The sequence below is a fragment of the Anguilla anguilla genome, chromosome 1 (assembly GCF_013347855.1).
Source record: "Anguilla anguilla isolate fAngAng1 chromosome 1, fAngAng1.pri, whole genome shotgun sequence".
In the NCBI taxonomy this organism is placed as follows: domain Eukaryota; kingdom Metazoa; phylum Chordata; class Actinopteri; order Anguilliformes; family Anguillidae; genus Anguilla; species Anguilla anguilla.
Window position 1 is genome coordinate 416680 of NC_049201.1, and position 23342 is coordinate 440021.

At 48.1% G+C, this 23342-nt stretch overlaps 1 protein-coding gene across 2 annotated transcripts; it reads right to left on the reverse strand.

Annotated features, from left to right (window-relative positions):
• Positions 1-1194: 1194 nt before the first annotated feature.
• Positions 1195-17259, reverse strand: cep85 (centrosomal protein 85). 2 transcript variants are annotated; one of them, XM_035407136.1, is made up of 14 exons: positions 17127-17259; positions 14697-14766; positions 13567-13698; positions 10502-11136; positions 10297-10421; positions 9977-10094; positions 9202-9387; positions 8914-9066; positions 6488-6642; positions 3900-4017; positions 3493-3543; positions 3240-3347; positions 2681-2906; positions 1195-2309 (listed from the first exon to the last, which is right to left on the reverse strand). In XM_035407136.1, exons 2-14 carry the CDS (start codon positions 14749-14751, stop codon positions 2149-2151), a joined length of 2223 nt encoding a protein of 740 aa, XP_035263027.1. In that variant the 5' UTR covers positions 14752-14766; positions 17127-17259; the 3' UTR covers positions 1195-2148. The 2 variants fall into 2 exon arrangements, with proteins under 2 accessions (XP_035263027.1, XP_035263035.1); XM_035407144.1 differs by lacking the exons at positions 14697-14766; positions 17127-17259 and adding an exon at positions 12424-12480 and having other exon boundaries at positions 13567-13693.
• Positions 17260-23342: the final 6083 nt, after the last annotated feature.

Genomic DNA, 23342 nt, shown 5'->3' on the forward strand with positions numbered 1-23342 from the left:
CGACTGCAATCACCGAAACACCTTATTCCTTCCTGTTGCCACCTTACCAGCGTAGTCAACCGACTTAACTCAAGTATAAAAATGACGGCAATCATTCTAAAATTCTAAAATGCTTGACCGCTGTTCTCCCTGAACGCTAAGGGGTTAAACACAGAAAGCGTAAATCGGTTCTGCACTTTCAACAACAAACGGATTAGGATTCAACGCAATAACGACAGTCCCAATATCCCATACTGAAGCCACAATGGTCAATGATATTATTTTAACACGCATAATCAGTCCTTGTTTTCTGGTTTAAACGTACACTGGTGATGTCAGTAAGTTTATACCGTGCATTCCATGTATAGGCCATCGGCTACATATAAAGTAAAACTATGGAAATGCAGTCATTCAAGAACAGCCATCCCAGGCACTTACTGAAAACAAACTTTATTTCTAAAAAATACAAATTCAACATGGGTCTAAAAATAACCAATTTTCAAATATAAACATCTTCATTTTTGACAAAAAAAAAATGTTATGAAAGCAGGCTGGTTTGGTTGTCTTCAGCGGTCTTGCAAAAGAAACCAGACGCAGTCGCTCAGTCAGAGCATCAGTCTGTTCTCACAGGCACTTGGACATCGTTACAGTCTGAAAGGGTTCCTTGAAGGCTTAATGCATTATTTGACTGACACACAAATACCAACAGCACATAAAAATGAGCCCGTAACCACAGTCTCATAAACACTGTACAGCGTGTACAATCCCCGCACGCGATTCTGCTGGTCAGTACTTAGTGTTCCATTACAGATGTTTAAGAGAGATGCTGGTCAGTCAAAAATGGCAAGCAGCAAAAGGGGGGGGGGGCTGTGCAGAGTACAGGGGGGAAAGGAGGGGGTAGCAGACAGGGTTTAGTGGGGAAAGGGGGGGGGGGGGTAGTAGACAGGGTTCAGGCCGGATAAGCAGAGGCTACTGTCTGGGCAAACTCAGGCAGTTTGGAGCTCAGTGCTGCGATCCCTTAGTTTGGACAGGATCAGCATGTTTCTGTTACGCTGCACCCCCAAACCTGCAGGGGTGCCACAGCACAGGGCACTGTACCATTAGTATTAGTTAGTATTCTTCACCATTCTGACACAAATATTGCAGCCTCTACACACCTCACATCTACAAACCTCACATCTGCACACCTCACATCCACACACGTCACAACATCTATACAGTAAAATTGTGGGGTTTTTATTTAAGAGGAAGGCTGTTCATGTCGACTCGCATCCAAACCCTTTTTTAAAGATACAATGAAAGGCTCAGCTAGGCTAGCTATAATCCACCAAAAATGCAAATATACTGTATGAAAGGCAAACTCAGAAAGCTCAAAGAAACCACGTGTTTCCAGGCCTCCCAGTGGAACAGCAGTATGGTCTCTCCTGCCAGTGGAACAGCCGTATGGTCTCTCTGAGTAAGACGGATGTACAGCCAGAATGGGTAGGGCTGAAGACAGGTGTGCCCAGAGTAGAAATAGGCATGTCCATGGCATAAATGGGCATGTTCTGGGCAGAAATGGGTGTGTCCATGGCATAAATGGGCATGTCCATGGCATAAATGGGCGTGTCCTGGCCAGAAATGGGTGCGTCCAGGGCAGAAATGGGTGCGTCCAGGGCAGAAATGGGCGTGTCCACAGCAGAAATGGGCGTATCCAGGCAGAAACAGGTGTGTCTTCAGTAAAAATACAGGTGTCCTCTACAGGAACAGGCTTGCCCAGGGTTATGGGAGAATGTGGTAGAGTCCGTTATTCAAAGGAAGACGTAAACAAAAGAGCATATTCATGCTGTACTGCTGTCATACTGTGTACTGTTGCCCTGGCTACAGTCTATGTGTAAATAAATACTTAGTGTTGAGGCCACACCCATCAACAAAAATATGTGAACTGATTGGACCAACTAATATATCAGCTGCTACACCAAAGTCTTCTTTACCGTTACAACACTGCACACATGCGGGAGGTTAGTGCTGAGATGAGATGAGGGTGTGGTCTTCAGCAGAGGGGGCGGGGCGGGTTCCTCTGATGGGCCCACGGGACAGGCACTTCCCCAAGCCTCCACACTGCTGCGTGGCCCCCCAGTGTGCCCCGCCCCGCCCCGGCCCTGCTCCGCCCACACCCAGCCCCGCCTGTCACTGCGTGGTGCAGTTGTCCCCCATGTCCTGGGCGTAGCGGTCCGACACGCTGGTCCGCAGCTCCTCCACGTCCCGCCGCAGCTGCTGCACCTCCAGCAGCTTCCTGTCCAGAGTCTCCTCCGGCCAATCATCACGCCCCTCTGCCACCGGGGGCGGGGCTGTGGGCGGAACACACACCCGTTACCTTGGATACCATTAACTCTCACCGCAACAAGCTAGGCCACTGGCTGTTACACACGTGTGTGCGCAGTGTGAAGCGTGTAGTGTGTAGTATGTAGTGTGTAGAGTATAGAGTATAGTGTGTACTGTGTAGTGTGCAGTGTGTAGCATGTACTGTGTAGTGTGTAGTATGTAGTGTGCAGTATGTAGCATGTGCTGTGTAGCGTGTAGTATGTAGCATGTAGTGTGTAGTGCGTAGTATGTAGCGTGTAGCATGTACTGTGTAGTATGTGGCATGTACTGTGTTATATGTAGCGTGCAGTATGTAGCAGGTACTGTGTAGTGTGTAGTATGTAGTGCGGGCCCTTACAGGTGATCCCCAGCAGCAGGGACAGGTTGGGGTCCCGGCCTTGAGCTCGCTGGGTCAGGACGTTGCACAGGGAGCGCAGGTCCCCCAGGCAGGCCGACAGCTCGCCATGGAGACGCTGCGTCAGCTGGGTTACGGCCGGGGCGGGGGGCAGCCCAGAGACAGACCCCGCCAAACGCTCCTGCAGGGTCAACTTCCCCTCCATCAGCTCCTGGTTCTGAGCAGAGAGCTGCAACACACACACACACACACACACGCAAAATGTAGCAAATCAAAAATCGAACTTTTAAAAAAAAATACAGACACATATGCCCCCAGCTTTTCCCCTGGTTTGGACACCCCCCCAGGACCTTTCAGGCAACAAAATGGAAATTTACCCTACATTTCTATTTTATTCAAGATAATGTCCTCTGAAAGAAGCTGTTCCTGCTTACCTCCTTTAAACTCCGCCCAGTTTCCCGCTCACCTCCGTTAAACCCCGCCCAGTTTCCCGCTCACCTCCGTTAAACCCTGCCCAGTTTCCCGCTCACCTCCGTTAAACTCCGCCCACTTTCCCGCTCACCTCCTTCACAGCTCTGCGCAGCTGCAGCAGGTCCTGCTCCTTCCCACAGAGCTCCTCCCTCAGAGCCTGGACTCCTCCCTCCTCCTGCAGAGCCTGAGAATGGAGCGCCTGCACACACACACACACACACGCACGCACACACACATACACACACACACATTATATATATGCACACACACTCACTCAACTCACACACACACACACACACACACACACATACACCAATCAGTACAAGTGAAATAACGCACTGTACCCCAATCTGTGTTCTCATCTGATCCATCACCTTCTGCTGCTTCTCAATGATCTGTAACAGAAAATAAACATGCTATATGGATTTGACCTCAGCAACTGTGTGTGTGTATGTACAAGCATATATGAGTGTGTGTTAGGGGAGGGCACTACAGGTGTAGATACAGCTGTAAGAGTGTGTAGATGTGTGTAGATACAGGTATGTGAGTGTGTAGATACAGGTGTATTAGCGTGTAGGTACAGGTGTATAGATGTGTGTAGATACAGGTGTATTGGCATGTAGATACAGGTGTGTAGATGCAGGTGTGTGGGTGTGTAGATACAGATGTGTAGATGTGTGTAGATACAGGTGCATTCGCGTGTAGATACAGATGTGTAGATGTGTGTAGATACAGATGTGTAGATGTGCACCTTTCTCTGCCTCTGAAGCTCCTCCCTCAGGCTGCTGTTCTCCTCCTGCAGTTTCTCCACATCCAGAGAGGGCAGCCGGACCCCGTCCTCCAGCCCCTCCTGCACCCGCTCCTGCAGGCTAGCGCCACACACACGTTACATACTACACACACACACACGTTACATACTACACACACACACACGTTACATACTACACACACGCATTACATACTACACATACTACACACACACACGTTACATACTACACACACGCATTACATACTACACATACTACACACACACGTTACATACTACACACACGCATTACATACTACACACACACACACACACACGTTACATACAGTACACACACACATTACATACTACATACACATTATATACTACACACACACACGTTACATACAGTACACACACACATTACATACTACATACACACGTTACATACTACACACACACACGTTACATACTACACACACACGTTACATACAGTACACACACACATTACATACTACACACACACACACACATTACATACAATACACACACGTTACATACTACACACACACACTACATACAGTACAGACACACATTACATACTACACACACACACATTACATACTACATACACACGTTACATACAGTACACACACATATTACATACTACATACACACGTTACATACTACACACACACGTTACATACTACACACACACACACACACATTACATACTACACACACACACGTTACATACAGTACACATACACATTACATACTACACACACACACATATTACATACAGTACACACACGTTACATACTACACACACACACACATTACATACAGTACAGACACACATTACATACTACACACACACACACATTACATACAGTGTACACACACGTTACATACTACACACACACGTTACATACAGTACAGACACATTACATACTACACACACGTTACAGTGTACACACAGTTTACATACAGTACACACACGTTACATACTACACACACACGTTACATACAGTACACACACGTTACATACTACACACACATTACATACTACACACACACATTACATACAGTGTACACACACGTTACATACAGTACACACACATTACATACTACACACACACGTCACATACAGCACACACACGTTACATACAGTACACACACACACACTACATACAGTACACACACACACACACACGTTACATACTACACACACACGTTACATACAGTACACACACGTTACATACTACACACACACGTTACATACAGTAGACACATTACATACTACACACACACATTACATACAGTGTACACACACGTTACATACAGTACACACACATTACATACTACACACACACGTCACATACAGCACACACACGTTACATACAGTACACACACACACACGTTACATACTACAAACACACGTTACATACAGTACACACACATTACATACTACACACACACGTTACATACAGTACACACACACACACACATTACATACAGTACACACACGTTACATACAGTACACACACACACACATTACATACAGCACACACAAACACACATTACATACTACACACACACACACGTTACATACTACACACACGTTACATACAGTACACACACACATTACATACAGTACAGACACACATTACATACTACACACACACACGTTACATACAGTACACACACACACATTACATACTACACATACACACGTTACATACTACACACACACACACACACGTTACATACAGTATACACACACACACACGTTACATACAGTACATACATTATACACACACTTTACATACAGTACATACAGTATACACAAACACGTTACATACAGTGTACACACACACGTTACATACATTACATACAGAATACACTTGCATGTTACACGCACACACGTTACATACAGTACACACATGCATGTTACATAAGCTTTACACACACACACATTACATGCAGCATACACACACACACAGACATGTTACGTAAAGTATACACACAATACCAGGTGACGAGCAGGTTTCTCTCTCAGTCTGCGTGCGTGCGTGTGTGCGTCTGTGTGTGTGTGTAATACCTGGTCACGGTGGAGAGCAGGTCTCTCTCTCTCAGTCTGTGTGCGTGTGTGTGTGTGTGTGTGGGTGTGGGTGTGTGCGTGTAATACCTGGTCACGGTGGAGAGCAGGTCTCTCTCTCTCAGTCTGTGTGCGTGTGCGTGTGGGTGTGGGTGTGTGCGTGTGTGTGTGTAATACCTGGTCACGGTGGAGAGCAGGTCTCTCTCTCTCAGTCTGTGTGTGTGTGTGTGTGTGTGTGTAATACCTGGTCACGGTGGAGAGCAGGTCTCTCTCTCTCAGTCTGTGTGTGTGTGTGTGTGTGTGTGTGTCTGTGTGTGTGTGTGTGTAATACCTGGTCACGGTGGAGAGCAGGTCTCTCTCTCTCAGTGTGTGTGTGTGTGTGTGTGTGTGTGTGTGTGTGTGTAATACCTGGTCACGGTGGAGAGCAGGTCTCTCTCTCTCAGTCTGTGTGTGTGTGTGTGTGTGTGTCTGTGTGTCTGTGTGTGTGTAATACCTGGTCACGGTGGAGAGCAGGTCTCTCTCTCTCAGTCTGTGCTGCTCCAGCTGAGCGTCTCTCTCCAGGGCAGAAGCTCTGGCCTCTCCCAGCTCCGCCTCCAGCTCCGCCCCCCGAGCCTGCAGCTGAGTCACCTGCTGCTGCGCCTGCTCCAGCTGCACACATATACACACACATGCTTGACTTCTGCGGTGTTTGTTCATAAATATACTGTTAAAAAAAATAATATCCCTCAGCTCCGCCCCCCGAGCCTGCAGCTGAGTCACCTGCTGCTGCGCCTGCTCCAGCTGCACACATATACACACACATGCTTGACTTCTGCGGTGTTTGTTCATAAATATACTGTTAAAAAAAATAATATCCCTCATGTAAAAAATAGCTGAAACAGCATCTCCACAAAGCTGTGTGCAGGTGCTAGCCAGAGACTGTAAAAAAATATGGACACAGCTACTGTGACGTCACCCATTGGCTCTCCGTGGGTCTCTAAAACACGTTTTGAAGCTCAATGGCGGGCGCGGCCATTTTCTCGATTTGGAGCCAAAACCATAGAGTTAAGCGGTCTTGTGATTTTTACAATTTGATTGACAGTCCGGTGCGGAAAAGCCCCTCAACCTGAACGAGGCTAGCTGACTGTCTGCCGTTATGTTTTAAAATATATTATCAGATGTTTACGGAGTTTAATTTCCATCCGTGACTGTACTGTGTCATGTAATCACGTTATGTATGACATTAAAAATACAATTAGGCTATGTTCAGTTATCTTCAATTTATGTTTCTCAGCAAAACGAATATGCTTAGCTAGCATATCAGCTTGCCAGTGAGCTAGGTAGGCTGTCCGTGGTTAGCTCACGCGTTAGCAATATGAACCACAGGGGAAGAACATTGACTACACTGATGGTCAATCAATCGGAGATGTGTAGGCTACTGGTGATTTGACTAGGCAAATTTTCGTATAACTGTCTGGTAGATCTGTTAACCGAGCAAGTTATCGTCGTAGGTTTTCGCCAGTCAGATAATGAGCCTGCTACTACTAGCTACTCCATCGCCGTTTGTGGTGTTCACTTGCTGGGTGACGCTAGCTGACCGATCGTTCGCAAATCACTTTCTACCGAACAAAAATTAACACTCAGCGGTGATTAACAAATCTACCAAGTATTTTAATAACTGATCTGCAGGCGTGTAAATATGACAACGCACTTTGTACAGCAAGTTTTCCACCTGGTGCATGAAGAAAAATAATGTAGCCTACGTTGAATTTCTAATTATTATTAGGCTATTATTTTTTTCTTGTAAATCATCAAAACCAATGGAGAAAAGCCAATATACACAAGGAGCCCCCAGAACCGATTCTGAGAACCACTGTCTTAAATGCCTAGCTTGTCGGTCTCTTAAATGCTAAAAACATGTTCCTTTCTAAATGCCAAGATGGTTAATTTCGTTAAATTCTGTGTGTGTGATTTCATCGTGTGTTGCATATTCAGCAAATGAACCTTGAAACTCTTAATTCGCTTCGTGAAACTGAAAAAGTGTTTATCCCAAAATCGGGATTATAGTAGCTTTGTCACATGCGTGAAGCATGGCCCAGGTAGACATTTACGGAATGTACACGACTGACAAGCCGCCAAACACGTTTGACAGATTGAATGTTTGCCGGTTAAGGTTAGCTAGCTAGTCAAATGGCTTGGTAGCCGAAGTTGCGAACTGTTTTAGCACAGGCTACTACTGGACTACCAAATATAGCAAGCTGATTACGCTTTCTGCCAAGTAATTATTTGGTTAAGTAGGCTAAAGGAAATAGTAAAAATGACTCGGATACCGAAAAACTTAAGAGGAGGATTATTTTATGGTCGTCTAGAGCAGCTGTAAATAGCACACGCCATAATGAAATCACCACGAAATGGGATGCCTGCATTTTCAGACTTAGCACAGGCGGACCGTAGCCGGAGCCGCAATGGCAAGGCCAAGAAGCGCCAGCGCCCACCCCAGTGACCATAGATTGTAGCCCCTACTGTAGCTGAGTCCTCCGCAGTAATCCGGAAGTGACGCAAGCTGTACCTCATTGGTCCAGAACAAATATTGGCACTGTGCCCAAATGACGCAATAAATCATGAAATCGACCCATGGACAGTCATAAGACCAATAAAATACACCTATTATGACTATTTGTTCTTTTGAGAAAAAATTATTGACTTTGTATTTTGATCGCATTTGTACCGTAGACTTACATGGAAACCGGATATGAAAACACCTATACTGGAGCCATCCGTAGTGGCGCTAGTGAGCAACCAGGAACTACAACACCAGGAAATGAGCTTCAAAAACGAAGTCTGGTTTTGGCCGCTTGGTGCTAGCGCAGCACACCATAACACTCATTTCTCTGCAGCTGTGTGTGGCTCCCCCTGGTGGGGGGCCAAGGAGAAGCAGACCTGCTTGCTCTGCGTCTGGTAGTCCTCCAAGGTGGGCAGGTCGCCTAGGTAACGCTCCAGCGTCTCGATGCGCTGCTGCTTCTCCCGGCTCTCCTCGCTCTCCTTCTGACACTTCTTCTTCAGACTGCTGATGTGCTTGTCCCTGCTGCGGATCTGCAACCATCACACACATATATACTGCAGATCTGCATGCATAAAACACACACGTGCATACACACACACGCACACGCATGTACGCACGCACGTACGCACACACGCGCACACACACACACTCACACACACACATACCCGCTCTTCTTGCTTCTTCATCTCCTCGCTGTGCTTCAGCCCCGCCTCCTGCAGCACGTCACTCAGTCTGCGTGACTCCGCCTCCTCCGCCGCCAGCCTCCGTTCTGCTTCCGCCTTCTCCTGGGCCAGACCGTCTGTGCGCTCGACAAACTGCGCCCGCAGGAAGGCATTCTCCCGCTGAGCCTCCTGCAGCAGCAAAGCTACAGGTCAGCAGCGACCCCCGCCTCCTACCAGCAAAGCTACAGGTCAGGAGTAACCCTGCCTCCTACCAGCAAAGCTACAGGCCAGGAGAGACCCCACCCCCTACCAGCAAAGCTACAGGTCAGCAGCGACCCCGCCTCCTACCAGCAAAGCTACAGGCCAGGAGAGACCCCACCCCCTACCAGCAAAGCTACAGGTCAGGAGAGACCCTGCCTCCAACCAGCATAGCTACAGGTCAGGAGTAACCCCACCTCCTACCAGCAAAGCTACAGGTCATGAGTAACCCCGCCTCCTACCAGTAGAGCTACAGGTCAGGAGAGACCCTGCTTCCTACCAGCAAAGCTACCGGTCAGCAGCGACCCTGCCTCCTACCAGCAAAGCTACAGGTCAGCAGCGACCCCGCCTCCTACCAGCAAAGCTACAGGTCAGCAGCGACCCCACCTCCTACCAGCAAAGCTACAGACCAGGAGAGACCCTGTCTCCTCCCAGCAAAGCTACAGGCCACACTGTGTGTGTGTGTGAGAGTATGTGTGTGTAGTCTGTACCGAGTACAGAGTTCGTGTCTGTATGTCACCTGCAGTCGAAGCAGACAGACGTCAGGGTAGGGTGCTCCACGCCCCAGCAGGGCCCCGTGCACCTGCATCTCACTCTCACGCAGCCGCTGCTCCAGCTGCGCCATCTGCTGCTTCTGCCTGCACATACACACACATCACTGCATATATGAGAAATATGACTGCGAATACACACGCATCACTGCATAAGAGCAACACCTCTGTGCATAAATACGCATAAACACTGCATACATACACACAAACAAACACACACACTCAGGCAGACTGCCAGTCCAACTTCCATTGAACCACTCATAAAAGCTTTACGGGGTGGTACTAATACCTGTCAATGACAAGCTCCTTCTCCTTCAGCAGGCTCTCACTGGCCTTGACAACAGTGTCCCATGCTCCGCCCTCTGGTGGCAGGGTTGGCGGATACAGAGAGGAGTACTGCCCTGTAGTCAGAAGCTACGCAAAGAAAGGATGCTGGGTAATGTAGTCCACTGTCTGCTGCTGAGTAATACAGCACAAAACGCACACCGACTCACCTGCATCTGCTCCACCTGCAGGCGGAGCTTTTCCAGCTGTTGCCAGCGCGGGTCGAACCCAGCGCCGCCCTGCGGCTCCCTCAGCCAGGAGTGAGCGGGCGGGGCCTGGGGCGGGGCCAGGCCAGGGGAGCCAGCAGGCCTCAGGCCAAACGCGTCGGGTGTGGTGTTGGGCGGGGCGTTGGGCGTGGCTGCCTCAGGCAGGGCCTTGTAGGCAGAGTCAGTGTCGGACAGGCCGGTCAGGTGCAGCTGTGCCCGAGGGTCAGGGCAGAAAGAGTGCAGCAAGGCCGACTGGTTCAGCGTGGGCTCCATGGCCGGCATGTCGAACCCCAGGCCATCAGCAGGGGGCAGCAGCGAGTGGTCCAGCCCGTTCACCAGGCTGCGGTAGCGGCTCAGACAGTCCCCCGCCCCCCGGCCCCGCTCCTGAGCCTCCAGGTTGGGGGAGGAGGCAGATTTGGGGAGGGAGGGGGGCTTGGAGCTGCCACGGGCATCAGCCGGAGGCGGGGGCTCATCTGCAGGCCGTGGGGGGGGCCTGCAGGGGGCGGGGCCTGAGGTGGAGGGCATGACATGGGCAGTGGGGATGGAGATCTGACTGCGGATTGGCTGGAAGGAGGGGCTGCCGCTGGAACAGCAAAAATCTACAAAAATAAAGGGGAGGGGCACCTTTATACAGACAACTGTAGTACAACACACACACACACTCACATATTCACTCACACACACACACGCACACTCACACATACACATTCACTCACACACACATTCATTCACTCACACACACACACACACGCTCACACACACATACATATACATTTCGCCCCACGCTGGGAAGCTCTCTGCTGTTCCCTTTAGCGAGGCAGCAGTAGCGCTAACCTCCTTTAGCGAGGCAGCAGGGGCGCTAGCCCCCGTTAGCGAGGCAGCAGTAGCGTGAACCTCCTTTAGCGAGGCAGCAGGGGCGCTAGCCCCCTTTAGCGAGGCAGCAGTAGCGCTAGCCTCCTTTAGCGAGGCAGCAGTGGCGCTAGCTTCCTTTAGCGAGGCAGCAGGGGCGCTAGCCCCCGTTAGCGAGGCAGCAGTGGCGCTAGCCTCCTTTAGCGAGGCAGCAGGGGCGCTAGCCCCCTTTAGCGAGGCAGCAGGGGCGCTAGCCCACTTTAGCGAGGCAGCAGTAGCGCTAGCCTCCTTTAGCGAGGCAGCAGGGGCGCTAGCCCCCTTTAGCGAGGCAGCAGGGGCGCTAGCCCCCTTTAGCGAGGCAGCAGGGGCACTAGCCCCCTTTAGCGAGGCAGCAGGGGCGCTAGCCCCCTTTAGCGAGGCAGCAGGGGCACTAGCCCCCTTTAGCGAGGCAGCAGGGGCGCTAGCCCCCTTTAGCGAGGCAGCAGGGGCGCTAGCCCCCTTTAGCGAGGCAGCAGGGGCGCTAGCCTCCTTTTATAAGGCAGCAGGGGCCCTAGCCTCCTTTTATAAGGCAGCAGGGGTGCTAGCCTCCTTTTATAAGGCAGCAGGGGCGCTAACCCCCTTTAGCGATGCAGCAGGGGCACTACCCCTCTTTAGCGAGGCAGCAGGGGCGCTAACCTCCTTTAGCGAGGCAGCAGTGGCGCTAGTCCCCTTTAGCGAGGCAGCAGGGGCGCTAACCCCCTTTAGCGAGGCAGCAGGGGTGCTAGTCCCCTTTAGCGAGGCAGCAGGGGCGCTAGCCCCCTTTAGCGAGGCAGCAGGGGTGCTAGTCCCCTTTAGCGAGGCAGCAGGGGCGCTAGTGAAGCAGCAGAGGCGCTAACCCCCTTTAGCGATGCAGCAGTGGCGCTAGTGAGGCAGCAGTGGCGCTAGTTCCCTTTAGCCCACTGCAAGTGTAAACACACAGGCAGAAAGGTTAGTGCTATTTATAACACCTCTCAGGTTACCAAGGGCCTTGATTTACACGCTCTTATTTTGGCATCTACCTTCTTAATCACCAAAAACTCCCCGTCTGCCACAAGTTCGAACTCAGAAGCACCAACCTAGGAACAAAAGGTGCCTACAGGTAAATGCTTTCTGGATTATGTTCCATCTGGAAACCCAAAAAAACAATCCACAACTGAACACGACGTGGCAGTTCCAAGGTGCCACCAAAGCTATACATACCAATGCCCTGCTAGCACTACCATAAACCAATGCCCTCCTAACACGAACATATACCAATGCCCTGCTAACACTAACATATATCAATGCCCTGCTAACACTAACATATACCAATGCCCTGCTAACACTACCATAAACCAATGCCCTCCTAACACTAACATATACCAATGCCCTGCTAACACTACCATATATCAATGCCCTGCTAACACTAACATATACCAATGCCCTGCTAACACTACCATATACCAATGCCCTGATAACACTACCATATACCAATGCCCTCCTAACACTACCATATACCAATGCCCTGATAACACTACCATATACCAATGCCCTCCTAACACTACCATATACCAATGCCCTCCTAGCACTACCATATACCAATGCCGCGCTAACACTAACATATACCAATGCCCTGCTTGCACGAACATATACCAATGCCCTGTTAACACTACCATATACCAATGCCCTGCGAATGTACTTTTAACATTCAACATGCTGCTTGAAGCCTCAATTGCGAGGAACCGAAGCTGACACACGTTAGCTTGTTTGCATGTTTCAGTCTTTCCTCGGGCGCTACAGGCTCCTGCGAGTCTTGGACATGATGCAGCAGCTATCAGTGCCCAGAGCAGAAAGGGCTAAAGTGTGTTAAAGTGCATTAAAGGCATGTTCTCATCCACCTGCACTGCAACGCAACACGAGCGAAATTCCACAAGCACAAGCAGGTCAGGACTGCTGGACACGGAACATTCCAGAGGCCTGGCTGTACAGCCAAACCAGCTGCTTCATACTGACAGCAGCGAGTGAGAACACACACACACACACACACACACACACACCCCTAAGCACACACACTCTACTACTGCCCCAAAGCAACTGCTCCTAAGGTAATGACTCTCTACAGTAACAGTGTGTTATGTTGTTGGTAACAGAGGATGTGTGTGTGTGCGCGTGACCATATTTACCCTCTGTGCTGTCTGAGTGGGCGGAGCCCAGCCCTGTATCCACACTGTCAGGCCGCCGCCCACAGCGGCTCTGGAACTTCTCTGAGAGAGCTGGAGTCTGCCAGTCCATCTCAGAGCCCGCAGCCCGGTACCCTGGAATACACACCTCCGTTACGCACTCACACACTAATACACACCTCCGTTACACACTCACACACACTAATACACACCTCCATTACACACTAACACACACACAGACACACACACACTAATACACACCTCCGTTACACACTCACACACACACTAATACACACCTCCATTACACACTAACACACTCACATACACACACACACACACACACACACACTAATACACACCTCCATTACACACTAACACACACACACACACACACCTCCATTACACACTAACACACTCACACACACACACACTAATACACACCAACGTTACACACTAACACACACACACACACTAATACACACCTCCGTTACACACTAACACACACACACACACACTAATACACACCAACGTTACACACTAACACTTACACACACACTAATACACACCTCTGTTACACACTAACACACACACACACACACTAATACACACCAATGTTACACACAAACACACATGTACGTACGTACACACACACACACCTCCGTTACACACTAACACACTAACACACACACACACTAATACACACCTCCGTTACACACTAACACACACACAGACACACACACACTAATACACACCTCCGTTACACACTTACACACACACTAATACACACCTCCATTACACACTAACACACTCACATACACACACACACACACACACTAATACACACCTCCATTACACACTAACACACACACACACACACACACACACCTCCATTACACACTAACACACTCACACACACAAACACACATGTACGTACGTACACACACACACACCTCCGTTACACACACACACACACACACACACACACACACACACACACACACACACACACACACACACACACACACACACACACACACACACACACACACACACACACACACACTGGTCCAATCTCAGTCATACAGGTGTGATATTCTCATTCATGTCCACAGTGAGGGGGGGGACAGCCCCACCTGAGAGCTTAGCCTGCTGGGAGATCCAGTCCTGGGGGCCCTGAGAGGCGGTCATATCAGACACAGGTCCCTGCAAAACACAAACCCCACACACACACAAACCCCACACACGCACGCACACACGCACACACACGCACACACATGCACGCACGCATGCACGCACGCACGCACAAACATAATTAACACAAACCCCAAAAACACACAAACGCACACACACACACACACACACACAAAGGAGATCGGCCAGTTCAGTCTCGATTAAGTAAGTCATGCCATTGTTGTGAATTAACAATGTGTCACATTTTCTTGTGTTTGAGCAGCACTTGATCAGAGTCGTTTCACTGCTGTGGAGGCATCACTGGCACTGGTATGATTTTCCCAGGCTCCTCACTGAGGTTTCAGAAGCTTCTCTAAAGTTACAAAGGTTCCTCTTAATTTACAGAAAACAAAATCAAATTTGACAATCCAGGTGCAGTAAAACACTTTTTTTTAATTATTATTGTAAGAACGCAGACTGCATCCCCTGCATCCCCAGCACCACCCCCCCACCCCCCCCCAGCTGTGAGCTGTTATGTAAGGGACTCATTCACTGCGGGCCTGTGTGTGTTCACCACCTTCCACAGTGGAAAGACCAGGTCACTCAACACCAGCCAATCACAGGAGGCCGTTTCCTCTGGCCGTCCCTTCCACAGCCCGACTGAAATAACAGGGGAACAGCTGCCATGTAAACAGCAGCAAAACACTGTAGCGTCCTGCACTACACCCCACCCCCTGCTAGGGTCCCCCAGACTAAACTCACATAGCTGTGAGCATACATCTTAGTGTGTGTGTGTGTGTCCATATATGTATGAGTGTGCATATGCATGCATTTGTGTGTAGGTGTGTTTGTGTGTGTGCGCAAGTGTGCATACATGTTTTCACGTGGGTGTGTGTGGGTATATGTGTATGTGCGTGTGCGTGCCTGCGTGTGCGTGTGTGCATGCGTGTGCATGTCTGTGTGCGTGCACGCGGGTGCATGCGTGCTGCAGGGCTGGCTGTTCATTGCATAAGAGCAGCTGCATAGCTGGAGTGTGTGAGAGGCCTGTTATAATGTGAAAATTAAAGCCCTGCACATGTTGAGCTGAATGTGCCACACACTCCACCAGCAATCAGAGGCCAGCTGGTCATATGACTGAATATAGCCGCACACCAGCCATTACAGGCACAGGTGCACCTGCGCCCCATAATCAATTCCCCATTACAGCAGACCTATGCAGCCCACCTTACACTCTACACCATGGATACTCGAATCAGTCCTGTAGTTATCACAGATCTTATTTTATTTATTTTTTGTGGTGGCCGGGGGGTGTCCAGATCACTACAATATCCGAGTTCAGATTTGGAGCACCACCAGATTACCTACAACAATGCTGGGGTGTGCGACCCTCGAGATGATCCAGCCGATCACTAATCACCGGCCTGAGGGAGTCCTTAGAGAGTACAAAACCTCGAGATTTTTCCCCTTAACAGAACTCGTTAAATTTAGTCCTGTCTAATCCAATCGCCTCTCTGTTAACGCTATAAGACTAGTAACCCTCCTGCAACATTAGCAGGCTGATAGCTGGCTCGTAATGTTGCGTACAATAAGTTATACTTTAAAGATATACGGACCTTCCGTTACTTAGCCATTGCTTTAGACTAAAGCTTTGTCAATCAGGCTAAGTTAAGGAGTAACTGTTAGCTGTTAACTGTTAGCTTTAGCACCACTTGACAAATGTAGCCAACTTCAAAATGTCTTCGACTATTTGGCAATTACTGTGAAAACAACTGACGCTAGCAAAAGTTTACTATCTAGAGTTTCAACAACAATCAGGTTAAGCTTCTGTTTTTAGCTTTCTAGGCAACTACAACTAACTTAGCTAGATAGCTAGTTATGCGATCTGTGAAACACCTATGTTAACCCGCTCGCTGTATTCAAATCGGAGACCCTGGACTAAGTTAGCTATAACGTTATGTTATCTTTCTGTAGCTAGTCATTAGCGTTTTGCCATTTGCTGAATTTACATTTCCACCTGGTTCTGGTTAACTAGCTAGCTACTGGCTTGCTAGTTACCAACTTTGAAATTAGCTAGCAATGTCGGGGCTACATAATCACAACATTGGCAACTTTGATAACCAATTTAAGTAGTTAACTAGATACAGAACTACTTTACTAAGACCTTAAAACAAAATCTGCACTAAAACGCAACACTGATTCGGAGTGTAGCAGGTCAGATACCTGTCCAGTTAATGTTAGCCCCGAACAAAACACACACAGACTACACACACACTTTTGGATAGCTAACGGTAGCTAGCTTGTGTTAATCTTTGCCACATTTGACAGTAGAGGTAGACAGCTATTTAGCCAGCAGTGTAACAAGTACAGCTCAAAGTGTCAGAAAACAGTCTTACCTTTTAACGGTATGTGAGGTATCAGCAGTACTAATAAAAGATAACCCCAAAAAACATTACATTGCTTAGCAACGAACGTGCGCAAGCTTGTAACTTCACCAGCGCATTGACTCCCACTCTTTATCAAACAGATTTTCTAACCGTCCCACTCACATTCTTCTAAGCACCGCCCACTGGACCTGTCAATCTCCCCGCCGAGTTTGTTTCCTGTCTATCTATTGGACAAAGTGTTGTCATTGTGGAACCAGTTCCTTCATTAAACTTTGTATTGGTTTATTACGTATATATTATTAGTGAATGTGTGCGGCGAATGTGGTTTTCTGTGACCACATTTGGTCGTTGCTTTACTACACAGTGGATTTAACCCACTCTGTGATTCATTTTTGCTCTTTAGAGGCATGAACATCTTTAAACCCAAACGGGTGCTCACGGCACATGCGCATTCCACTGGTTAAACTCAATCCCGCAATTCCTGACGGGTTTAACCTTTCTTGACAAACAAATTAAGTTATTGTTAATAACGACGGAGAAATGTATCATTTTATAGATAGGGGTTACGGGCTGTTATTTCCAATAAAGACGGAAATCCGAATGTAGGCTACTTGTCATACTTAAATTTAGTGCACTTATTGTATGTTGCTTTGGATAAAAGCGTCTGTCAAATAAAAGTAATGTAATATAAGGTTGTTTTATTCCATTACATGAGAGAAGAAATGGTTTGTGATTGCTAAAAGGAACATTAAGTGACAAAGAATATTGTACAAAAACAGCAAAGAGGTGTTTATTCAGCAAGGTTTAGTGCACTCTGAAATAAAGCCACAGTAAATTATAACTGTACATCAATGACTATAAATACCTCACCTTCACTTTAGGGTACCTGAGAATTTTAAACAGAAATGTATAACATTTTTTTACTCCTGGTCCCCCTCATATCTGTCTTAAAATGAACCAGAAATAAGCAAAATGCCAGATTCTGAAGTACACGCATTTAACACACTAATAATTAATTCAAGTATTTGCATGGACAAATGCAGAATGGGACATGTTTTATATATTCTAATGTATAGAAATTGAGCTTTAAAAAATCAGCTCAGATTGGACGGAGCGCCTGCCAGCCTTCTTCACTTTGGCGTACAGGTGGAGGTCTGTGCTGTCCCTGTCTGTTTGGGAGGCGGGCCTGGTTTTGTGGACTTGGGCGTAGACGGGGAACGGCTCCTCCTCATGCGGCCGGCTGCAGGTGGAGGTGTTCCGGCCGTCCAGCTCTGGCCAATGGCAGCGCAGCTCGTTCGCCACAGTGTACTCGCCCGTGTAGCTGCTGTGGCGCCGAATCTCCTTCCCCTCCTGCAGCGGGATTCTGGGTAACTGCCTCCTGCTCACATCTCCCAGCCTCTCTGAGCCTGAAGCAGAGCACACGCACGCATGCACGCACGCACCCGCACACACACACACGCATAGCACACACATGACCCCGCACGCATGCACACACACACACGCATAGCACACACATGACCCCGCACGCATGCACACACACGCATGGTACACACACGCCCACGCATGCACACACACGCACGGTACACATACACACGCTGATATAGGTTTATGCTCTTTCACTTGGAGAAATGTAAGAAATGAGAAAGGACTAGCATTTGGCTGTGTTCAGAGGTAAGAGAGGTGGCACACACTTTTTGGTGCCTGTTGGACCTCTGTTGGATTCTGGGACTGTGGTTCAGGTGACCTGCTGTTGTTCTGGAGTTCAGGTGCAGCAGGCTGCAAAACAGAACTGGCATGACAGTTTCTGTGTTCTCCAGTAGAGGGTGCTCTTGATACATTTTTGTCTTAGCTTGCTTAGTACTAAGGCTTTTCTGTTCGTATTATGAAACCATTGTACTACGATATGCACATTAATTATCACAGATATCGTATAGAATCATGTTTAAGCAGTGTGTTCATAACAGATAACCCTGCTGGGAAGATCACAAGTAGCCACATGAAAAATAAATGAGTCTCACAGCTGAAGGCTGTACTGCCTGAGGTCCCAGCTCCAGGCCAGCAGGGGGCGGTGTGGGCTTTCTGTGAGGAGTACAGTGAGTTAGACCAGTCTGACCTGGGGGGGTGGGGGATCACATGGAGGGATGTAAGATAGGGGGACAGAAGGAAAAATCCTAGGTCACTCAATGATCATTGGACACACCCACTGCATAATAGCCAAACCAGTGAGAAAGTTATGCAGTGTGACTGCACTGCCTATGAATCATATTCATATTCTGCATAGATGGATGGATGGATGTATGGGAGGATGGGCAGATGAACGGGCATCACCGTTTGGCACAGCGGGCACAGAGCAGGAGCACTGCAGGGAGGAGGGAGGCTGCTGCCAGGACACACCCACTCCACTGTAGCACCTCCCACAGGTGGGCAGCGTCCAATGGCATGGCCTCAGTTTCCTGACACACATACACACAAGAACACATAACAAGGAGAACAGGCCATTCACCCCATCTAACACATGAGAAAATAAGAATACATAAATAAAAACATGCCATTCAGCCCATATAGAGCAAAAGAACATAGGAATACATAATGAGGAGATTGGGCCATTCAACCCATCTAAGTAATACTTAAAATTTGAGTTGTTTGATTTGGTTTGATATTGAGCACCGTGACAAGTCTGGACACCTCAGTGGTCTCTGTTTCTACCACATGACCTGGCAAAGCTGTTCCGCACACTGAAAGCCCACATGCATGTAACTACACTACATGGCCAAAATGTGGACACCTGGCATTCAACATCTCATCCAAAATTATGGGCATTGATATGGAGTTGGTCCACCATTTGCTATATCAACCTCCACTATTCTGGGAAGGCTTTATACTAGATGTTGGAGCATTGCTGCAGAGATTTGCTTCCATTCAGCCAGAAGAGCATTACTGAGGTCTGGCACTGATTGGGCGAATAGGCCTGGCTTGCAGCTGGCTTTCCAATTGATCCCAAAGGCATTAGATGAGGTTGAGGTCAGGGCTCTGTTCAGGCCAGGCAAGATCTTCCACACCATTCTTGACAAAATTGTTTCTATATGGACTTCGCTATGTGCCTGGGGAATTGTCATGCTGAACCAGAAAAGGGCCTTCCTCCAAACTGTAGAGGAAGCACAGTATAGTCTAGAATGTCATTGTACGCTGTAGCATTAAGATTTGCTTTCAGTGGAACTAAGGGACCGAGCCAAAACAATGAAAAACAGCCCCAGACCAAGGGGTGTCCATATACTTTTGGTAATATAGTGTATGTACAAACACATGCTTATAAACACATATTCTGACATATACACAGCTACACATACGCAGGCATTCATACGCACACACACATGCACACACACACTCAAACACACGCACACACACTGTTACGTCCCTCCGCCTCAGGTGGGGGGCGCTGGCCGTTTGGACACATGCGTGTGTCTTGTTACAGTTAATTGAGAGCACCTGTGGCAGTGCCTGGAGTCGGCTTCTCAAGAGATGGGGGCTTTTTCTCCTCACCTCTCGACCACGGCCGGGTCTTGATTTTATCTTGTGTTTTGCAGCTATTTTTGTATCTCTTGGGTGTAGTTAAATAAAGTTATTGGTTATTTTGGGAAGCCTTGGTATTGGCTTCGTTATGTTTGCGGGGGTTTGAGAGCAACCGTAACACACACGCACATGCACGCACACACGCGCACACACACGCGCACACACACGCACACACGCACATACACACACATACACACACACACACACACACACACATACATAAGTTCTGTGCATTGTAGGCAAGTAAAATCCAAGTGTGCCTGTTCAACATTGAGTGACTATAAAAGCAGAAACAATCAAACATTTGAGTGTGAAAATGTGTTTGACTCACCCAGAGTAGGTGCAGAGGAGCGCCTGTGTGTCCCTCTCTGCGCTGACAGCAGTCTGTGGCCCGCGCAGAGCGAGGATGTGCCCGTGTGAAGGGGAAGTGATGAAGGGTATAGTGTTTCATCCCTCCTCCATTCTTCTGCTAGTTCCACAAAAACATTATTTCAGTCAACCGACTGTCACAGACTTCCACATTTCTCTCAGTACTGTACTGTGCCAAGCAGAACCAGTATTACCTGAAAGAGCATGACGTATACTGTACATATAGTCTTCTCTTTGGATTAATTATCACACAAGCAGTATGTCCAATATCATTAATGAGGTTTGTGTTGTTCTGGGTTCTTTTTATATTTCTGTTTGTTCTGTCAGGACCACTGTCATCAAAGTAGAACTTTATTGACAATAAAGGCAATACAGTTATGTTTGGCGGTATGGCTCTGTTCTGGAGCTCTCCCGCCAACCACGCAGCCCACGTGGATAAGGCCGGGAGGCCAGCAGCCAAACCCCCCTAGAGGGGTACACACAGAACAGATCCAGCAGCAAAGCAAGTTCTTAACACAGAGGGATGGTGCAATGCAATTTCTTAACACATAGGAATGGAGAATTGCAAATTCTTGACGTATGGGGATGGAGCTGGGGTGGTGGAGGGGATTTATGAAGCAACGTGCAGCACTTGCATGCAGGAGGAGCAGCCGAATGAGTAGAGGGAGGCTGTTTAAGTAGACCGCCCTGTTAGTGAATGTACTGTGATAGGCGAACATCACTCAGCTGAGCCATCAGCTGATTCAGCCGGAGCGCTTGACTCTCGTGGCCTGCCAGAACTACGTGATGCTCCATTTCTGTGAATGTGTGTAGTGCAGTGTGACTCTACTGAGGCACAGGTGTGCAAGTGCAAGCCTGGCATGACAGATCTCAGGGCTACTGATTGATGGATTTAAATTATTTATTGATTATTTAAAATACAGCCCCGCTGACTAGATATGTGTCCCATATACTAATAATCATCGAAAGGAATAAAACACATAATATTTCCATTGCGGCCTTTTTTTAAGGGGGGGGGGGGGGGGGGGTGAGCGCCCTCTTGTGGTATAGCTGTGATTTTCTCTCAGCCATCTAAGGCTGGTAAATGAGCTGGGAGGACATGTGTCCTGGCTGGAAGTTTGAGAATTAATCCCACTAATTAGTTTTCAAAACGAATTTTTAAAAAGCAGCCATAATCCAAATGGCATTGTAAAAGAGCCCTGCTGGTCTATCTAGCATGTACAAAAGTATACATATTTTCCCCAGAAATCAGAATGTTTGGTTAACCATTGTTAACACATTAAGTGCCATGATGTTCCCTGATAAGTGGCTGTCCAGTACACAACCCAGGAAGTGGAGTCCTTAGCTTTGATTTCTATGTCTCCCACCATTACCTTTAAACCAGGAGATTTCCAAAGCTGATCCAAACGCAATAGACTCTGTCACTTTATCATCCTTTATGTGTTCAGCTGTGGAACATTTTTTGCACAAGACAACTTCCCTCTGAGGCAATATTTTTAATTCATTCATTGAGTAAATGACACTGTAGCTTGCCAGCTAGCTCCTTCAAAATAGAAATGAAAATGACGTTATTGCTTCACATTCAGAACATATCATACCAACATATCAGTGTCACCACTGACAGTAGGAACCATTAATCCCAGTATATTACACACTTTAAATCCAGAAACCTGAAACACAGAGCTGAGTGCCTCAGGATCTGGATGGAGGACGTGGTGCTCGAAGCAGCAGAGGGTTTGGCGGGACAGTGTCAGACGCAGGAGTGTCAGGTGTGTTAACCAACCGCAGGTAAGAGGCTGCTGCTCCTCGTTCTCTCCCGTCAGTGCAGCAGTACCCTTTGTGCCAGGTGAGCAAACACACCTGTGTTTACTCCAAGTGAGGGCTGAGAGAGTGCGTGGAGCACCCCGTTCACCTGAACCAGTACACTCTGTGCCTGTGTGGGTCCCTACACAACACCGTCATGTGATCCCATTGTGCACCACACAGGAACCAAGCACTGTACATGCTTTCATTCTATTGGTTGTTGTAATAAGTCAGAATGGGAGGTTAAGGCAATAGCACACCAGCAGGCAGGTACCTGTGTAGCACAAGGTCTTCCTGCTGTAAGGCTGATTGTGGATCCAGTCTAACTTGACAGAGCAGTTTTCACACAAACTGTTAAAAACACTGCAGAGTGCAGGATGCTTGTTTGAGCTCAGGCGTGGAGTAGCCAGGTCTGGATGTCTTTGCTGGTTACTGAACACACCCATAATCACAACTTTTTAACTGACAGCTCAGAACTATGCG